Raw genomic sequence first — 17,855 nt, 5'->3', positions numbered from 1 at the left:
AAGTGATAGTTGACGATCATTCTTATAACAGTTTTCTGTCTATGGGGTTATTTATAGATTGTCCCATTTGATATAGCATGGATAAAAAGGAGGACTCCAGGAACTGTTCCTGGTCCTTGGCATCATTGAATTGATGCTTTGATTCTCCATTATCCTTGATCAGTCCCTCACTCTCATATACAAACACAAACACAGACAAGAAATCAAGTTAAAGGATGCCAATTTATTGCGCAAATGCTAGTAATTGAGAATACATCAACAATATCACAAGTACATGAATAATAAATGATAATATACTACAGTATGGGGTAAAGTGGTTATGAATCAAGAAATTAAGGCTGGATGAATAGGTGTGCCTTAGGCAGTCTTCATGGAGAAGATGACCTTTAAGTTGAAATTTTTAGACAACTAATTTGGAGTGACAAATGTGTGAAGAACACGCCAGTTGTGTGCTCAGTGTATGCCTGAAATGGGTATGTGATAAAAGGCAGGCAGGGACAGGACAACCATTAGAATGGTCTTGAGACAAAAGTTGTGTTATGGACCTTGGAAATATACAGTCAACTGTGTGGTTAAAATAAGAATTCAGTGGGAGGAAGAGTGGTGTAAAGTATTCCACAATTGTAGAGATAGACTGGATCCACTTCTAGAGGTCCTGGTAGGACAGATTGAGGAGTTTGGCTGTGAATATATATGCCATGGAAGTGATGGGATTAATACCTATGGATGATCAAGAATGGAGATACAGCTTAACAAGCTACACAGTGAAAGGCTGCAAATTTTGAGAAACACAATTTTATTTCAGAAAAGAGAAAATAGAAAACCTGAGGGCCTGAGGTTAGATAAGCATACTGTCACTTAATTGTCTCTTGTGTGGTTGTGTGATCACCTTTATAGTCTGGAGAAATTAGTATCTACCTGCCAATTTTTCATTTTGGTATTCTAAATACATAAAACATAATTATTTTATTAACAAATTGTGGCTAATCCCCCCAAAGTGATATTTCAGTCCCTTCACAGGTCTCTTCTATTTAGGCTAAAGACATGAAATACTTTTTCCTTTAATAAAACTAAAAACATCAATAGCAACAAAATCAGTTTGCTTGTTGTAATTTTTCTTTGCTATTTTCAATTCACAATCTACTCTCGTATTTCTCACATCACATATACCCCCATCCTCTTCCTCTAAACACCTCTGCAAATGTTTGATTCGTTTGCTCATCTCCATAACCCTGTTTTCAGTTTCTCTGCACCTTTTGCATCTGTTCACCAATGCTATATTCTCTGCCCCATCTCCACGCCCTACCTGGAGTTGATTGATCATTGTAGACTTTTCTCTTGCCTAAGCTAGCAGATACTGTCTCAGACGGTTAATCATTCTCTCTTTTTCTAACCTCTCTCTGCTTTGGGCTGTGTTCTGTCTACCGTTTCATGATGCACTTTTTTGACTAATTCTTGTGTCTTCTACCCTCAGGGTTTTTTTCCTTCCTTTTTCCTTCTAATTATAGGCATGTGAAGGTTAATTTTGCTTTACTTTTGTCTCAAAATAATTCTCTTAGAGTGTTAATCTGCTTCATTTAATAGTGACCTCGCTTATAATGACACCAAATCTCTACCATCAATTTCATCTTTACCAGAACTCCGTGTTGGATGCTGTGAGGCCCTCTCCAGCTGCATTTCTTTTCATTCTCCTAAAACTGACCATCTGAAATTAAGCTTAATTTAGGTCTGTCTGTACTCCTCATCTATCAAGCCATATTTCTGACTTCCTATTGTTTCTTTCAACATCACCCACATGGATCGATGATCCTTCCAAACTGTTCTCCTTAGACCTTAAACTCAAACACTTAATGTATTAATCAACCAATTACTTTTTTAACTTTGTCCTTTAATTCAACTAACAAGAAGACCAATTGCTCTTTCTCTCCCTGTTTTAGATATAACCATTTCTCTCTATTCCCACTGACTTCATTTTAGCTCAGATCTTCACAAACTGATTCTTCTTTCATTTCAAATTCCTCATTAAATGATCTTTGCATTTATAGTTTCCATCTCGCCAGATACTGAGTAATTTAATAAAACTTCGTACTGTCCATTCATCAATCTGCAAACATAATTGAACAATATTGTGTTGATGAAGGCACTGGTGATTCGGGCAACATACAGATTTTTATGAGACTTTGTGTCTTCGAAAAAATGTATTATCATTGAGGGGACATAAAATATTTGCAAATGGAAAGTTATATATAGTGTAAGTTGTGTCTGTGAGTATTTAGTTTGAAAAGCTCATCATCTAGAGAAGAGCAATCGCGACTGGAAAATCTTAAAGAGTGAGCTCGGATTTAAGATAGGCATTAAAGAAAGAAGAAATTCAAGCAGGCACAGAAGAGAGGGCAGAACAGTTCAAGCCAGGGAACTGATGGAAGGTGGTCAAGCACAAAGCATATTAAAGAGAAAGTTGAAGTGGGATTAGAGAGTGAGACCTTTAAAGTTAGAATAAAATAGACTAAAATGTATATCATTAGAGATCAGTAAAATTTGCAGATTACTTTTATATACATCTGAATTAAATAATTTATGTAATAATCCCTTTCTTTTTTAGAGCACTTTTAATTTATACTGTGCATGTGTGTGTGTGTGTGTGTGTATTTTCACAGACATTTAGTGCTGGCAGATAAATTATTCCTAATATCTTAATTTTACAGATGAGGAAACCCAGATTGAGGAAAAGGTTAAAGGATTTGCCACAACTCACTCAATAAGTAAGCAATAGGCCTGGGATTCCATTGCAGACTCTCTGCATTTGATAAGATCAGTGATCCTTCTAAAATACCATGTTGTTTTCTCCATATGATACAATCAAACATAAGCAGGAAGAATCCATTGCTAACCTGATATGGATCCAGCAACGTGTTTAATACAAGCCTGCAAAATCTCTATTCAAGTCTCCATCTAACTCTCCTCCTTACTCTATTCTTAATACACACCAATATGGTCTCCTTATCACCTCCAAACTCACTTCAGAATCATTTCTTTTTCCTTTTCTCCTCTCCCTCCGGCCTGACCTGGTGGTATATCCTCCCTGACTCCTCACCCATCCTCACCCTCACCCATCTACTCCATAAATACACACTGAGCATCCACTATTGTGAAATACTTGGATACATACTGTGAAACAGACAAGTGTGGAAAACTTCAAACACTTAACTGTTCTCAGCATATGTTTTCTGAATTGGACTTTGCCCTCAAGGTGCTCACAGTCTAGTAGGGAGACATATGTCATGCACATCTGTAGCTCTTATGAACTCTAGAAAGGGCTAAGAATCAACTATTATCGAAGTGTTAAAGTTTAACTCAACTCTCAACCAGGCTTCCTCTTATTTTCCCTATTTGCACAGTTATAGGTACACTATAAATTTTACTTATTACATGTTGACTTCTCAGAAGGGATGGGTGTGAGATAGTGAGAGAAAATAAGGAAAATAAGAGTCTATCATATCTACAAATGGTGGGGAGGGATGTTTAGGTGAATAGAAACAACAAAAACAAAATATTGCCATCTGGAAAATAAATCATAATGTAAAATCAGCAGATTATAGAGAGAATATAAATTTTGCCTGTAGCCCCTTAAACAAAGAGCTTGCTTTCTGGACCCTTTGCTGTGAATCAGAATGTTCTGGGCACAGCATTCTTATGAGTCACTGGGAGAAGATATCTCCCCTCTCTCTTCCAACTCACTGTATATTGGTGAATATATGTTTAATTCTTCATAAAGACGATCTTCTGGAATCTGATGGGGAAAAAATATCATTCAAAATCAACCACCAAGAATTTTCCACCACTAGAAGTCTTGTTCAAGAGGCATATCTCATCTCCTTTTGTCTTTCTGAATCTCTCATACTCTTCCCATGATGCTGTAATTATTCCCTCCATTTCCAACAAACTAAGCCAGATTGACTGGCCAAGTGGGCCCAAGAGAAATGATGTCAGTCAATGGCAAGTTGGTGAGACTACTACGTGTCTGAACTTTGGTATATCTGCTGTCACATATAGCTTTGGAGGAAAGTGATCAAAAAAGGCAGCCAGACTTGAACGTTTCTGGCAAGTGGACAGGTGGAGAGAGCATATTTCATCTGGAATATTTGAGTAAGTATACGTATATCAAGTATTGGTGATTCTTTTTCATACATCAAGGGTGTAATGGATGGGTAAGGTAAGTCAAGTGGAAATGCAGCTGGTAGTCACGAGTTAGGCAGGAAAGAAAATTGAGGCTTCAGAGCAAGTGGGAAGGCAAAAGCCAAGAAAAGAGAGAGAGCAGGAACAAGTACAAGGGAGCTATTCTGGAACAGAAAATAAGCCCAGATATCTGAGTGGTCCCATTACGTGCTACCTGCACATTCATCTCTCATGGTCAACACACTTTGTAGCATTTGTATTTTCTGAAATGATGAAGATGTTACCTTCCTAACCCTCTGTGGTGGGGATATACAGAGACTTGTGCCACTTATGAGTGGAAAATGTGATTTAAAGTATGAGATTTGGAAACCAAAACACTGAAACTTGGAGAAATAATTTTCTGGAAGAAGTGTTCCAGGAAAGCCAGGTGGTATTTTAAGTGACAAAGTTCACATTCTTCAGCTTGTCATTTAGGATCTAGGATCAGGCTTCTACCTACCTTACTTCTTTCGAATATTTCTCCCACTCCGTAGATTGTGAGTGACACAGCACTGCAAAACCCCAGAACGGTGATAAACAGGGTCACTGCCACGATTTCCTGTTGAACAACAACCAAAAAGATAAGTAGAGTCACAAGGTAGGTATCCAAAAGTGTGTTGCCTTCCAGAAGACTCTGTTTTCATCACCCGCGACATGATCAGTCCCTATAAAGTCACACACACACACACACATACACATACACACACACACAAAGAAAAACCAGGAAATAGTAACTCAAGGCAGATCACTCCAACCTTACAGAATTCAGTTGGGGGGTGGTGGGGAGAGAAGGGGCAGCCAACATCTCTGGCCATGAACCTACAGAACGTTGCATTATGTGATAGAGATTGCAAAAAGGACTGTGTTCATGAAAAAGGACCCAGATTAGGACCCAGAATCTTAGCCTTCCCACAGGAAATACATACAGTGGAAAAAGAAACGATAAGGCAGAAGTCTTCCTCATAAGTGTCCTGGCAGTTGTAGATGTAAGCCATGCTCGTCTTCAGGTTGATGAGCAGGATGATGATTCCTGTTCCTGCAGCCATGCTGCTGACAGTGTTTGCCCCCAGGCTTCCTTGTAGCTGATGGTACAGAACAACACTCAGACCTGGACCTGCACCTACAAGCTCACTCAACAAAGCTCTCTGCATTTCAGGGCTGGATGCATCCAGTAAACCCTGGATTGGTTCAAAATATAGATTAAAAAGGAAAATCTTGAAAATATACTCATTGCTCAATAAGCATCTACAATTTTCTTGCCAGGACTGCATTCAGGAAGACCCACATGGATACACACAGTCTCTTCTCAAGCAGTCCCCTTAATTAGAAATGAAGCATTTTATTTGATCATACAACTATACTTAAAAGGACAAGGCCAGTGGGAGGGGTATTTTTTAAACAATTGTCAAGGTAATTACACTTTATTTTTTTTAATGATACAATTGATATTTTAATGGTTATATCTTTAAGGACGATATCCAACACAAAATAGACTGGAAAAAACTATATATCCACCTTCACTCATCATATAGGAGATAATGACATGTCTTCTTCAAGACTCCTAAAATTCAATGTTTATTAACTTCTCAAGGATGGACAAATACAGAATTGCAACTCACCAGATATATTTCACGTTTCTCTTCAGACATAATTGACAAAAATCCGGAAATAAAAAACTGTCCAAAAGGGAGGGGGAGAAAAAGCACAGTGAGTCTCTATCTTTCTCTATGACCCTCTTACCCCCATCCTGCAAATAAGGTAAAGTTTGGGGTTCTCTATAAAGCTACCCATTAATGTTCCCTGTGGGCTTGCTATTTTCTTATTCTTATTTCCTATAGAGTGCTTCTCAAAATTAAATGTGCATACAAATTATGCGAGGGTCTATAACGCAGATTCTTATTCAGTAGGTCCTGGATGGGGCTTAAGATTCTTCATTTACACCAGACCCCCAGGTGATGCTGATGCTGACAGTCCATGGGTCTCTTTTGGAGTCACAATGTCTAGCAGCACCTGGTGCATGACTCTACTATAATACTCCTCTCATTTTACTGTAATTATTTGTTTGTATGAGTATCCTGTGTGTTAGTGTCTGTTCCTTTGGGCAAAAAAAACATGTTTGTGACATGTGTATATCCAGAGGGTAATAAACATCATATAGACATGCAGTAATTGTGAAAATGTACATCGTGAAAGATTTAGTGAAAACACAAATAGCACAAATTCAAAACGGTTTCAAAGATTCAGATTTATGATGGGTTGAGAGACACTTGGTAAGCTAAGTGTTCGGAACGAAAAGGCTATAGGGAGAAATTTCAGATAAACTATGGCAGAGATTCAAAGAAAGTCCTGAATAAGTGATCTGAGTCCTAAGTATTTAACAGAGTGATATTTTTTAGAGTTAAAATGTATCTTTGTGAATGAAGTGTGGATACAAAAAGCAATATGGATTAATAAAAAATAATTATGCTAAGTCAAGAAAGTTGGACAGTAATGAGAACACGCTGTACCATTCCATTTATATAAAACTAGAGAATGCAAACTAATCTGTAGGACAGAAAGCAGATCAGTGATTGCTTGAGGATGGGAAGACAGGCAGTGGAAGGAGGGAGGGATTACCAAAGGACACAAGGAAAACTTTGGAGGTGATGGGTATGTTCATTATATTGATGTCATAATGTTTTCATGTGTGTATATGTGTCAAAACATATCAAATTGTACACTTTAAATAAGTGCAATGTATTCTATGTTAATTATACCACAATAAAGCTATATATCTTTGGGATCTCATCCAGTCATCTAATTTCTAAACTGTACAATGATTAAAAGAGACAATGAGGATGCACCTAACAGAGTTTCTAGGGCCAGTAGAAGTTCATCAAATGCCTTTGACCTTGTTCTCCTCACTTCAGTCATCTCTTTCCCCTCCTTTCACTAAGATAACTTCATTGAACAGTGCTAGTGACAGTGTTGTGGAATTGAATTCTGAAAGTTTAGGTTCTATTTTTGTTAACTAAATATCCCTTTGACAATTCATTTAACTTCTGTTAATCCCAAATTTCTCATCTGATAAAAGCATCCTAACATGTTTAATCTGAAGTACTTTGTGTATATGCACAAACACACACGTATATATAATCTAAATACTGGAGATAAACAGTTAGATCTGATCTGGGTAAGAGAAAATGTATGTGCAATTTTATTTCAGAGACAATTGTAGATGAATACTCACAAATATTGCTCCCCAGAATGGGTAGCCTGCTTCAAATGATGAAAATATGTTTTCCTCAAAGTCTGACTTTGTGAGCATGGAGAAGACAAATGTTCCAAACCAAAGGCATGTCAAACCAATCAGAATTTGTGTTACCTGTCAAAAAATGTATACGTTTTGTGGAATAAGAAGATATTTTCACAAGATGGCATCCATTTCCTTATAATTGAGGCCAAGCATGAGAAATTGCTTTGACGTCTTAGGAAGTCCTGAGAAAGGATCCAAATGTGATATTTTCCAGTATTCTCTGACTCTTCTAAGAATTGATACAGGCATGATCTAATGCGGGATTGGCAAATATATTTCTCATGTGCCTTTATTTACATAGTTCATGATGGACATCAATAATTGTTCTCTCCATCTACGTGAAGATAAAGATTATAAATCCTTCACTACAAGATATTACATTAATCCAGCACCAACTGACCAGTGTTGGCAACTCCCATGTGTCATTCTTATCCTAGCCTTCATGAGGAAATGCTTCGCTCTACCCAACAGGGCCCAGTGAATGTCAACTCTTCCTCTACCAGGTTTTTCTACTCTTCATGAATCCAAGTGGGGAAACTGTTGATGCCACCAAATACTCTTTCCTAGAGCCAGTCCTTACTCTAGTTGAGGTTGCAGGAGGCTCACTCACCCCCAGGAATTCCAGCTCCTTCCTCAAAAATGTCAGCCATGTAGGGCGTGGTTGGATTTGGGCACCCTTCCGCAGTAAAGTGGTATCATGGAGAGAGACTTCTGCAAGTTCAATTTCAGACACTCTGAAATTTAAACAGAAATTCAGTGATGAAAAAATTCTTTAATTCCCTGTGCAAAGTTCTCAACTGACAGAAAGGAGACTTTGGATTGTTTATTTTTTCAAAACAATCCTGGAATTAAAATCTTCATTGTAACATATAAGAAACTCTGAGACTCAGAGGGTCCAAGTTAGTGGTCGAGATTACTATCTAAACAATGATTAGATGGAACAAAATGAAACAAAAACCATGCCAAGTCTTTTTTATTCTTAATCCAGGGTTACTACCAAGTTGTTTCCCATTAATCTATGTGGATAAGTAAAACTGAAAGCAATCAAATAAACGCATTTATCTATGCATCTCTCAATCTTTTTAACATAGAGATGTATCTGAATATATTTTATCAATGACACACCCAATTTCATGTGCACAAAAGAATGGCTTTGAAAGGTTAGTTGAATCTCTATTCCTATTTTCATGCTCAGAGGAGGCTAACTAGAAATACTGTCCCTTCCCAGGCTTTGGAATATACTTAATATTTTGCAATGATATTCAATCTGATATTGATCTTCAAAGCTCTGTCTCTGGCCTATCCTAAAATCATTAAAAGGAAAGTTTTAACATGTGTTCATCTTTGCTATTCAAAGGAAAACTAAATTATGTACCTCTACCAGCCTTGAGTCCAAGGACACTTCTCCTCTAAACAACAGAGCAGAATCCCACAGCTTGGGATTCACAAAGACTAACCAAGAAGGAGCCCAAGGTTATTTTGAAAAGCTTCTGTCCCTTAACACACATCAGACACAGAGGCAAGAGATCTATATTGACCGTACAAACTCCCTTACCTCATACCAGAAGATGAGCCTCTACTGTGAGAAAACTTAAGTCATTCCCAGTTCACAAGCTGAGTGAAAACCTACCTCCCCATCAACTAGAGAGAACTACTGGAAAAGTATAACAAATAGGTTCTTTATACTCAATATGTTATTTAAACTACATGGGTCCATGCCCAAGTCCATGAATTGGAATTTCACCAGCACTTCAACTATCTCTGTCCCACTAAGTGACTGGGAATAGAAAAGAATAATAATGATCTGTACCTACCTGGAGGGCCCTTGTGGGTTTGGGAGAATGAGTTCTGCTCTGGCCCTATTTTCTGGGTCCATTTTTTCATTAACTGATCTATCCACTGGTGAAGAATCTTGTTACAATGAGCCTTGGTGGGCTTCCTCTCACAGTGTGCTCCAGATGGGCAGTTACAATAGGTTGACTCATGACATTGATGACTATCTTCATACTTAAGACGTTGGTTCAGATAGATAAGTTTCCTGACTGGTTAAGATCAGCAGGGTTTTTCTTGTTATAGTGAAGAGTAAAATTCAGTAAGCTACTAAATAGGGACTAGTAAGAAATGAGGAAATTTGAGATTCCTGGAGAACAATTCTGCCTGAGACCAGCAGAATTTAGAGAAACTAAAAATGAGATAGTTTAGTAGAGACTGAGAAGATGAGAAAGAACTGCAAAACAGAAAAAGATGTTCTTCTCTTCTGGGGATTTCTCTACTTGTGTCCCACTTAAGCCACTTATATGCCAGAAATTCTCCAACTGTACATTTGAAAAGCCTGTCTTCCCTGTTTAAGGCATATTTGGCTTCACACGTAATCTAGGGCTGAAGTACTGTTTGCAAGTATGAGTGTGTCTAAGTCTCTAAATCTCTGGATTTGTCTCTGACTTCAATATTTATTGTCTCTCTCTGTCTTCTGGTCTTTTGGACTGTATTTATATGGCTCTCTGCAGCAGATGGTCTCAGAAACTGGACAGCCAGAATTCTAACTGCTATGAACCATTCCTGATAGAGTGTGAAAGCTAAGAAGTTTTCACACTAAACACTCCATTGTCTGCTAAACCATTAGATTGACTCTCTGCTGCTTTGATTTTTGTAATGGCAAGGATGGGACAATGGAGACATGGAGGAGCATGAACTTGATGACAAATCCTATGAGTAGGTCTAAGCAGCATTGGACTAAGCAGTATGCCCAAATTAGCTTTGGAGCTAAGCTGATATGATCAAAAAGCATAACTAGCTAGACCATAGCAAAATGAATATACAGGTGAGATTCATGGGTTTGGATCTCTTTTATTTCAGTTTAATTATAGACATAACCTTGAACGACTCTTCAGTCAACTGTAAGATACCACAAACCGTACCTCTAATCACCTGTGTTGTCTCTCTGGGATGTGATAAAACTTCTTGTTCTCTGGGAAGCTAAGACATTTGTGTGAACAGAGGACATTGAAAGATATATTAGCATACCTTGTGTAACAAAAATTTATTAATCTACATGCCATCTTCCCACTGTGTCTCCAGGAATTGGTGGACCTCACCAACATGTTATTGAAATTAAGAAATAAACTTCATTCATCCAAAAAGGACTTAATGCTCCATGTCAAGCACTGCTCTTGTCACTGAGCACACAGAGATGAACACCGTGGTCCCAGCCCTTGTCCAGCTCACAGTCTAGCAGACTAGAACAAAGATAAATGATAGAATATTACCAATACGTCATAAGCTGTAGGAACACACAGGAGCATAGAACAATTCTACCTGATAAGGGGCATGTTAGAATTGAAGAAAGAGATTTTCAGAGAAAACAACATTTGAGCCAGCACTTAAAATCATAGCCTCATTTGCTTGCCTCTCCCTTAGTGAAATTACATCACATCTGCTAGGAATGGGCCTGAAGAAATGACTGTTTATGGTGTTGTCTGGGAGTATATACTAGTTTATTGCGTGTGTAGCAAATAATTACAAGTTAGACTTGCAATTTAGACAGGAAAGATGGTCTTTGCTATTTGGACCTTATGCTATTTTGTGAGAATTTTCAACAGAACCTTGCAAAATGCAAATCAGAAACTGAGACATATCTTTTGACCTCCAAATTGTTTCATATTCCAATCTTCACCAGCTTCTCCATACCCCCTTCTGATTTGCTTGTCATCTTCAGTGCCCCCACTTTGGGTCCTTACAGCCACGTTCTCTCATCTTTCACGTTAGTGAACACTGAAACATACGACAAAATGACTTTTTTTCCTGGTGGGGGCAAAATTATCAAGATGAGTTTTAATCATGCCTCTGCCTGAAAGGAAGAGATAATAGAGCTAACATTTCTTCCCCAGCACATGTGTTTCCTCCTTCTTGCAACGTATTTGCACAGTTTTCATCCACTCACCATCTGGCTTCCTCTTTGACAAGCAATTTTCTTCTTTCAGTTACAGCCTAGATTTATGTCCCTAGACTCAAAAGAAATTTGCTTTCAAATGCCAGCTGAACAATTATTTTCTCAAACTGAATGCTCAATTTACTTAAAATAAATGTAACCATCGGCCCGTTTAGAGCCAACTCGAACAGACCTCCATCTCTTATCAACACAGTGATTAAGGATTGTCTTTCAGAAAAACTGCAAAGTCACACAGCCAACGCATGCGCAAAAGACGAAATTGTGACCTCAAACGATCTCGGAATCTAAGATCTTCCTTCCCACAGAACGCAAGGACTAAGACACGACCAGATCTTAAAGCTGGATTCTTATCAGAAGCGAGGGGTAGCCTCGTTCAGGAAGATCCAGTGTTAAAATTCTTTCCTCATCTCATGCAAAAAATGTTTAGAACCCTACTATAAATGTTTAGAACCTCATCATAAATGTTTGAAACTTGACCATAAATGTCTGAAACCCACCAGTTAAAACCTGTCCCACCGGTGTTTCCATGTGCCAACCTGTTCTCCCTAACCTCTTAAATTTTGTCCCAAATCCTGAATTGGAGAGACAGATCTGAGAGCACACTACCCCACGCCCCCACCTCCCTGCAGATCAATCTCACAGAATAAAAGCTGATTCCCCTTCAAAGGCCGATGCCATAATTAATTGGCTTGTTTAAGCGCATCAGGCAGAGAGCCCCAATTTTGAGTAGCGATATAAAGATGCACAAATTTCCATGTTACAAATTGAAGGTTGCCATTGATGCTGGCCCTGGTATCAGTTCCCCTACATTAAACCCAGCATATATGGGGTTAAAACCAAAGCACTCTTTCCCTGCTTACTCTTGGCTCCCTGGCTCTATCGCCATGGAGACAAACACAGCCAAGGACAGCCACCTGGGTTCCTTATCATCTCCTCCTCCTTCCTGCAGACAGCCTCCCCAGGCTGAACGCAGGCTGTGGGAAAGCTCCAACCAGCCAGGCCACTGACTCCTCCCACCATCTACAAGTAGCCACATTCTTCACAAACCTTTAAAACCCCTTGCCTCCCCTCTTTTGGGGAGACAGAGGAAACAAGACAAATTTGATGGCTCACTCTCGTCTCCCAGATGGTGTCACCCAAAATAAAAACCCTTTTCTTGCCATAAGGCTGGTGTTCCAGTTTTTATTTGGCCCCTCTTGTGTGGTGGGTAAGAAACTATGTTTGTAGGTGTTAAAACCATCTCTTAGAGGATATTTTCTGAGATTCCCAAAAGAATCATAGTCTCTCGCTCTCTCATTTCTACAGCCCAGAGCCATCATGAGTTCAATAACTATGGTTAAGAGGCTGAGACTGGCATGAAGTTCCAGTGTCCCATGGGAAATTTGGTTGCAAAAACAAGAAAATATTGTTTACAGAACAAGATGGGCAGTTCTAAAAGGGCTAGAACCGAGTGCAAACTTAAGAAAACCTTTGTCTTTTCATTTACATGACTTCAGAAATGCAAAGAGAAAGAATTATACAGATTACCTTAGTGCTTAAAATCTCTGAATCCTTTCTGAAATTGGGGTTTATTTACTATTGCAGCCTCTGGGCCACTTAAACTGCCAAAGTCCAGCACGTGTTAATTCTTTATCTGCTCATACTCCTTCTATCTTCCAAAATGACATTTTTCACAGAGAAAATTATGTGTGTGTAATAGACTTGTTCTCTTGTGGCCAAGAACATCTGCTCAGTGGGGAAAATTATGAGACACCTAGAATCATAGGCAAGATGCAGACATTAGTTGTTCTGTTCATATTATGGATGAGGAGCATGATAGCTTTGTTAAACCCATGCTTCCTTTTCCCCATCCTTCTAATATAATTATGTCTGAGTGTTTGGTCAAATTCATTCTTACCATCTTCAGTAGTATTCCAAAACTTTTAATAATTTCTTATTCTTTATTAGCTTATTTTTGAAAACACAATTTTGTCTTCCAATATCTTACAGGTGTTGTAGAAATTGCCTATCAATCCTCTTTTCCACATTGCTAACCCTGGAGAATGATGTATCACATATTTTTTTTCCTGGAGTCACTTGTGTCACCTCTCGTGTCTGCCACAAAGCTATTGTCCTAGGACTTCCCATTGCCTCGTCTTATATTAGATTCCCAATTTCCCTGATCCCACTTTTTCCTGTGTCTTAGGGTACTATTGCATGTGTCTGGGAGGGAGGAAATCCTCCCTTCTACTCTTCCTGTGTTTTTATGGCTGGACTAATAATAAAATTGACACAAGACCAGATTAACATGAGAAAAACCCAATATAATTACGTGCACATGGGAGAATCATAAAAATGATGCCCAAAGAGTGAACAATGCAGGTGGTATATTTCTGTTACAAGAAGAAACAGTAAATTTGTGAGGAATGACAAGACAAAGAAACTTAGGTTTGAGGTACATAACTAGTGAGGCATTTAAGCAGAGTTTAGGCTTAAGGTAGTAAATTAGCAAGGTTTGTTGATGCAGGCTTCTCAGCCCTGAATCCCCTCGCTCTGGTGATAAGGATGCAAGAAGAGCACCTTTCATGTGGGAGATGTATTACCTGCTTTCAGGAAGAACAGAGACAGGAAGGTCAGAATGCCCTTTTTGCTTCTCAAGTAAATTTAACTCAAAATAATCAGTATGCCATTGTGGGGTATTTTGAGTGACCTGCCCTCGGCCCCAACAATGTTGGTAGAACATATTCTCCAGTCACATGCTGAGACAGGGACCCGGGAGATATAGTTTTTGAGAATTTGCTGGTCTGAACGTTTCCTTTTTACACCTCCATACTTAATTGAATTCTAGAGAGGTATGGAGTTTGAACTGGAGAATATTTTTCACTCAGAATCATTCACTCCATTTCCTTCTAGCATCCAAAGTTCATTTTGGGAATTCCAATGTAATTTTTAATTCTAAATATTTGTATGCGTCATGTATTTTCCCTCTGGAAACTTTTATGATTCCTTTTAATCCTTAGAGATAAGAAATGCATGGTGTTAAAACAATGTAAATCTTTTTTTTTTTTTAAGATTGGTACCTGAGCTAATATCTATTGCCAGTCATCCTTTTTTCTTCTTCTTCTCCCCAAAGTCCCCTAGTACATAGTTGTGTATTCTGGTTGTAGGTCCATCTGGTTGTGAAACAATGTAAATCTTATGCATTACTTTTACTGGACAGTCAGTAGCCACTTTCAAACTAGAGACTCATACTTAGTTCTAAAAGATTTTCCATGTGTTCTTTTCTTGATAATTTCCTCACAAAAATTTTGCTTCTTCTATCTTTGTGGAACTCTTATTAGGGAGATGGCAGATGTGCAAAATTTGTCCTTATTTTTTATGTCCTTCTCATATGCAGAATACACTTATTCCATCCCAGTAGCCTAACTCGTTGCAGCATCAACTCAAAAATCTCAAGTCCAAAATCTCAACTAAATATCATCTCAATCAGATATGGGTGAGAAGATTCATCCTGGGGCAAATGTTTTTATAGATGACTCAAATTCTTCTTTAATCAGTATCAAGCTTTTACAATTAACATAACCCCTTTTTTGGTTGGGCTTTATTTTAAGCATTTGACTTAATGAATTATCATTCAATGAAAATAGGGACAAAATAATTCTACAGCTTATAATTTTGAAATTTTTAACATGATGACAAGCACATGGTAGGAACTCAGTATTTACTGAATGAATGAATGAATAGATCAATCAGTCAATCAATAGCTTCTCCAGCATCCCCAACTTGCTGGTAAGCTTGGAGAAAAGAACACTGGACACACTCCACAAACATCAGTGGCTTACAGGTTGTAGCTGCAAGGTCTTCTCTTATTGTTAATTCATCAGAGATAATAAATACTCATAGAGACTTTTCAATAGGATTTTTTTTGGAAAGTTTCACCAGGAACTTTCAAAAGGCAATAAAAATATTCATATTTTTAAAATACCAAGACATCATTCTCTGTCTCTCCCACTGCCCTTAAGCATTCCAATTATTCCCTTCAACATTCCCTAATTTTCTTTTCACCTCTATTGTGGTTTTGTTTTTGTTTTTTTGGTGAGGAAGATTTGCCCTGAGCCAACACCCATTGCCAATCTTCCTCCTTTTTTGCTTGAGGAAGATTAGCCCTGAGCTAACTTCTGTGGCAATATTCCTCTATTTTTTTGTATGTGGGATGCCTCCACAGCATGGCTGATGAGCTGAGTATGTCCACACCTAGGATCTGACCAGTGAACCCAGGCCACCAAAGTGGAACGCTGGAACTTTAACCACTCAGCCACAGGGCTGGCCCCATCACCTCTGTTGTTTTTTATGGCTCACATTTCTGTCACAATCAGATCACAAGTAATGTATTTTTTTCTTTTTTCTTTCTGAGATATTCTAAAATATCCCCTCCCTGAGGAATGTCAAGACATCTATCTTAGGATTCCGATTATTCTAAGCCATGCTATCCACTCTTCCCCCGGCCCAGCCTGCCCAAAATAAACCTGAAGGTCTTTGTGAGACCCAGGGGAGAAAAGATGAGTAGAGACACTTTGCAACCTATAAAATGATCATTTTAAAAATTTGAGTTTTATTGTATCCAGACCTGAATTGAATATGAGCCAATATATTACTAGCTGTATGGTTATGGGTAAATTTCTTTCTTTCTCTAATTTTCACTTTAAAATAGGCGTAATAACACCTACTTGTAAGGGTTGTTATGATTAAATGAGAGAATAAATGTAAAGTAGCACAGAGTAAAACCTAATAGCTTCGAAGTCAATCTTAATTTCTCCCTCCAACCACTCTCTCTTTTATTAAATCATAACGATGTTCTGAGGGTCAAATTAAAGTGGATAATAAATACAATGTGCCTAACAAAGAACTGAGACATAGTATATATTCAACAAATGTTATTATCCTTTCCTTGTGAACTTAGGTTTTATTATTATTAGGTTTTATCTATCATTTATGTAAAGCTTGCCACTTTCCCTATGCCACACTGCTTCTATAAAGAGTGACAAAAAGGAATGCCATGTCACAGGGATTCTAAACAAAAGATCGTGTGATTTATATCACAAAAATAGTGAAGGAGAGAATGTAGCTTCCTCTAAGAAAACAATTCCCCTGTGTCTTTTTTTCCCTCAAAAAAAGAATAAATCAAACAGGATATCTGTGGAACCCAGGATGAAATGCAGACTGTGAAAAAAGATTAAACTGTATTACAAATGCATGAAAACTCACAGCAATAGGTGGGGGTTAAAAGGAGCTGACGTAAGTAACTGAACAGCAACTTTTGCACACCTTAAGGCTAAAGATAGAAAGAGCTATACATAATGCTGCACTGTAGCTGGTAAATTTGTTTCTTACAAGAATACTGGTTAGCAATTCTGAAACAACTTCATAAATACACTAAGGTTCAACAAACCAGTAAATATATTCGGGATAATTGTTGCCAGATTCTTACATTCAAGAAACAGTTTACAAATTAGCAAGGTGGTGGGTGGAAGCGGGGTGGGGAGGGAGGCTGGAATGAACTCTGTGGGGCAGGATTTGAGTAGAATATATCATGAGTCTTTTAATATATGTACAGATAATAGATACAGCAATAATACAACCGTGTGTACACTTAGGGTTAATGTATATGCATGTGTTTCTTAGCCTCGTCCATTGAGATCGACAAAAAGCAGTGACACCCCGTCAGAATAAGTGCACCTAGCTCCCAGGTCAGACTTTTAAAATATAATTCTCCAAAAAAGGAACCAGGGCTCCCTGTAGAATGGAAATTCTAGGTCTGCAACAGGTTAATGAGCCTGGAGTATCTTGTAGTTCTAGAAAACGAGAAAGTGCTAAAAAGGGGAGGGAGAGTTGGGAGCATGTCAAAATTACAGGAGCCAACCCAGCTTCCAGTGGCCAAAGCTAGAACAATTTGAGGGACAAAATAAATATTGATTATTTATTATTGACAAAATAACACAGGTAATATAAACATCCATGAGTCCATACTGATAGAAATAAATTATTTAATAAATTAATAAATGAGAGAGAAGGGACAAATCTTCTTTACAGAAGAATTCAAATAATAAAGAAAGAAGAAATGAGGGAAATAGAAAATCACGTTTTGAACATCACAGTAGTAATTGCTGCAGGCAGAATCCACACGTGAATGCTAAAATTCGTGGGTGGAACTTAAAGGAGAAATTGGGTATCTGTATAGCCACAAAATATCTTCTCTAAAATATTTATTACTGTGGTGGTTTTAACGATGTCCACATTTGTTTTGATATTCTTCTGTCCAGGAGGTGGCGCTCCTTTCTCCTCCCATGGAATATAGACTGGATTTATTAACTCACTTCTAATGAATAGTGGATGGAAAAGAAAAAATAGTAACTTTAC

The 17,855-nt window shown here is 38.1% G+C and overlaps 1 protein-coding gene across 1 annotated transcript; it reads right to left on the bottom strand.

Annotated features, from left to right (window-relative positions):
• Positions 1-204: 204 nt before the first annotated feature.
• On the bottom strand, positions 205-9,493 carry MS4A2 (membrane spanning 4-domains A2). The gene is made up of 7 exons (XM_014861808.3): positions 9,325-9,493; positions 8,121-8,244; positions 7,445-7,579; positions 5,835-5,891; positions 5,142-5,297; positions 4,676-4,774; positions 205-3,790 (listed from the first exon to the last, which is right to left on the bottom strand). The coding sequence occupies exons 1-7, from the start codon at positions 9,384-9,386 to the stop codon at positions 3,692-3,694; spliced, it is 732 nt and encodes a 243-aa protein (XP_014717294.1). The 5' UTR covers positions 9,387-9,493; the 3' UTR covers positions 205-3,691.
• Between the last annotated feature and the right edge of the window lie 8,362 nt (positions 9,494-17,855).

Source organism: Equus asinus, chromosome 17 (genome assembly GCF_041296235.1).
Source record: "Equus asinus isolate D_3611 breed Donkey chromosome 17, EquAss-T2T_v2, whole genome shotgun sequence".
Lineage (NCBI taxonomy): Eukaryota > Metazoa > Chordata > Mammalia > Perissodactyla > Equidae > Equus > Equus asinus.
Note: the sequence above shows the minus strand (reverse complement) of the source record. Positions and strands in the feature narration are given on the sequence as shown.

Coding starts and splice junctions, on each gene's coding strand:
- MS4A2 (XM_014861808.3), bottom strand. CDS start 9,386: ATGGACCCAGAAAATAGGGCCAGAGCAGAACTCATTCTCCCAAACCCA. Junction 7,580..8,120: donor AGGAGCTGGAATTCCTGGGG/GTGAGTGAGCCT, acceptor ATTTTTTGACAG/GTAACACAAATTCTGATTGG. Junction 5,298..5,834: donor AGAAACGTGAAATATATCTG/GTGAGTTGCAAT, acceptor CTGTACCATCAG/CTACAAGGAAGCCTGGGGGC.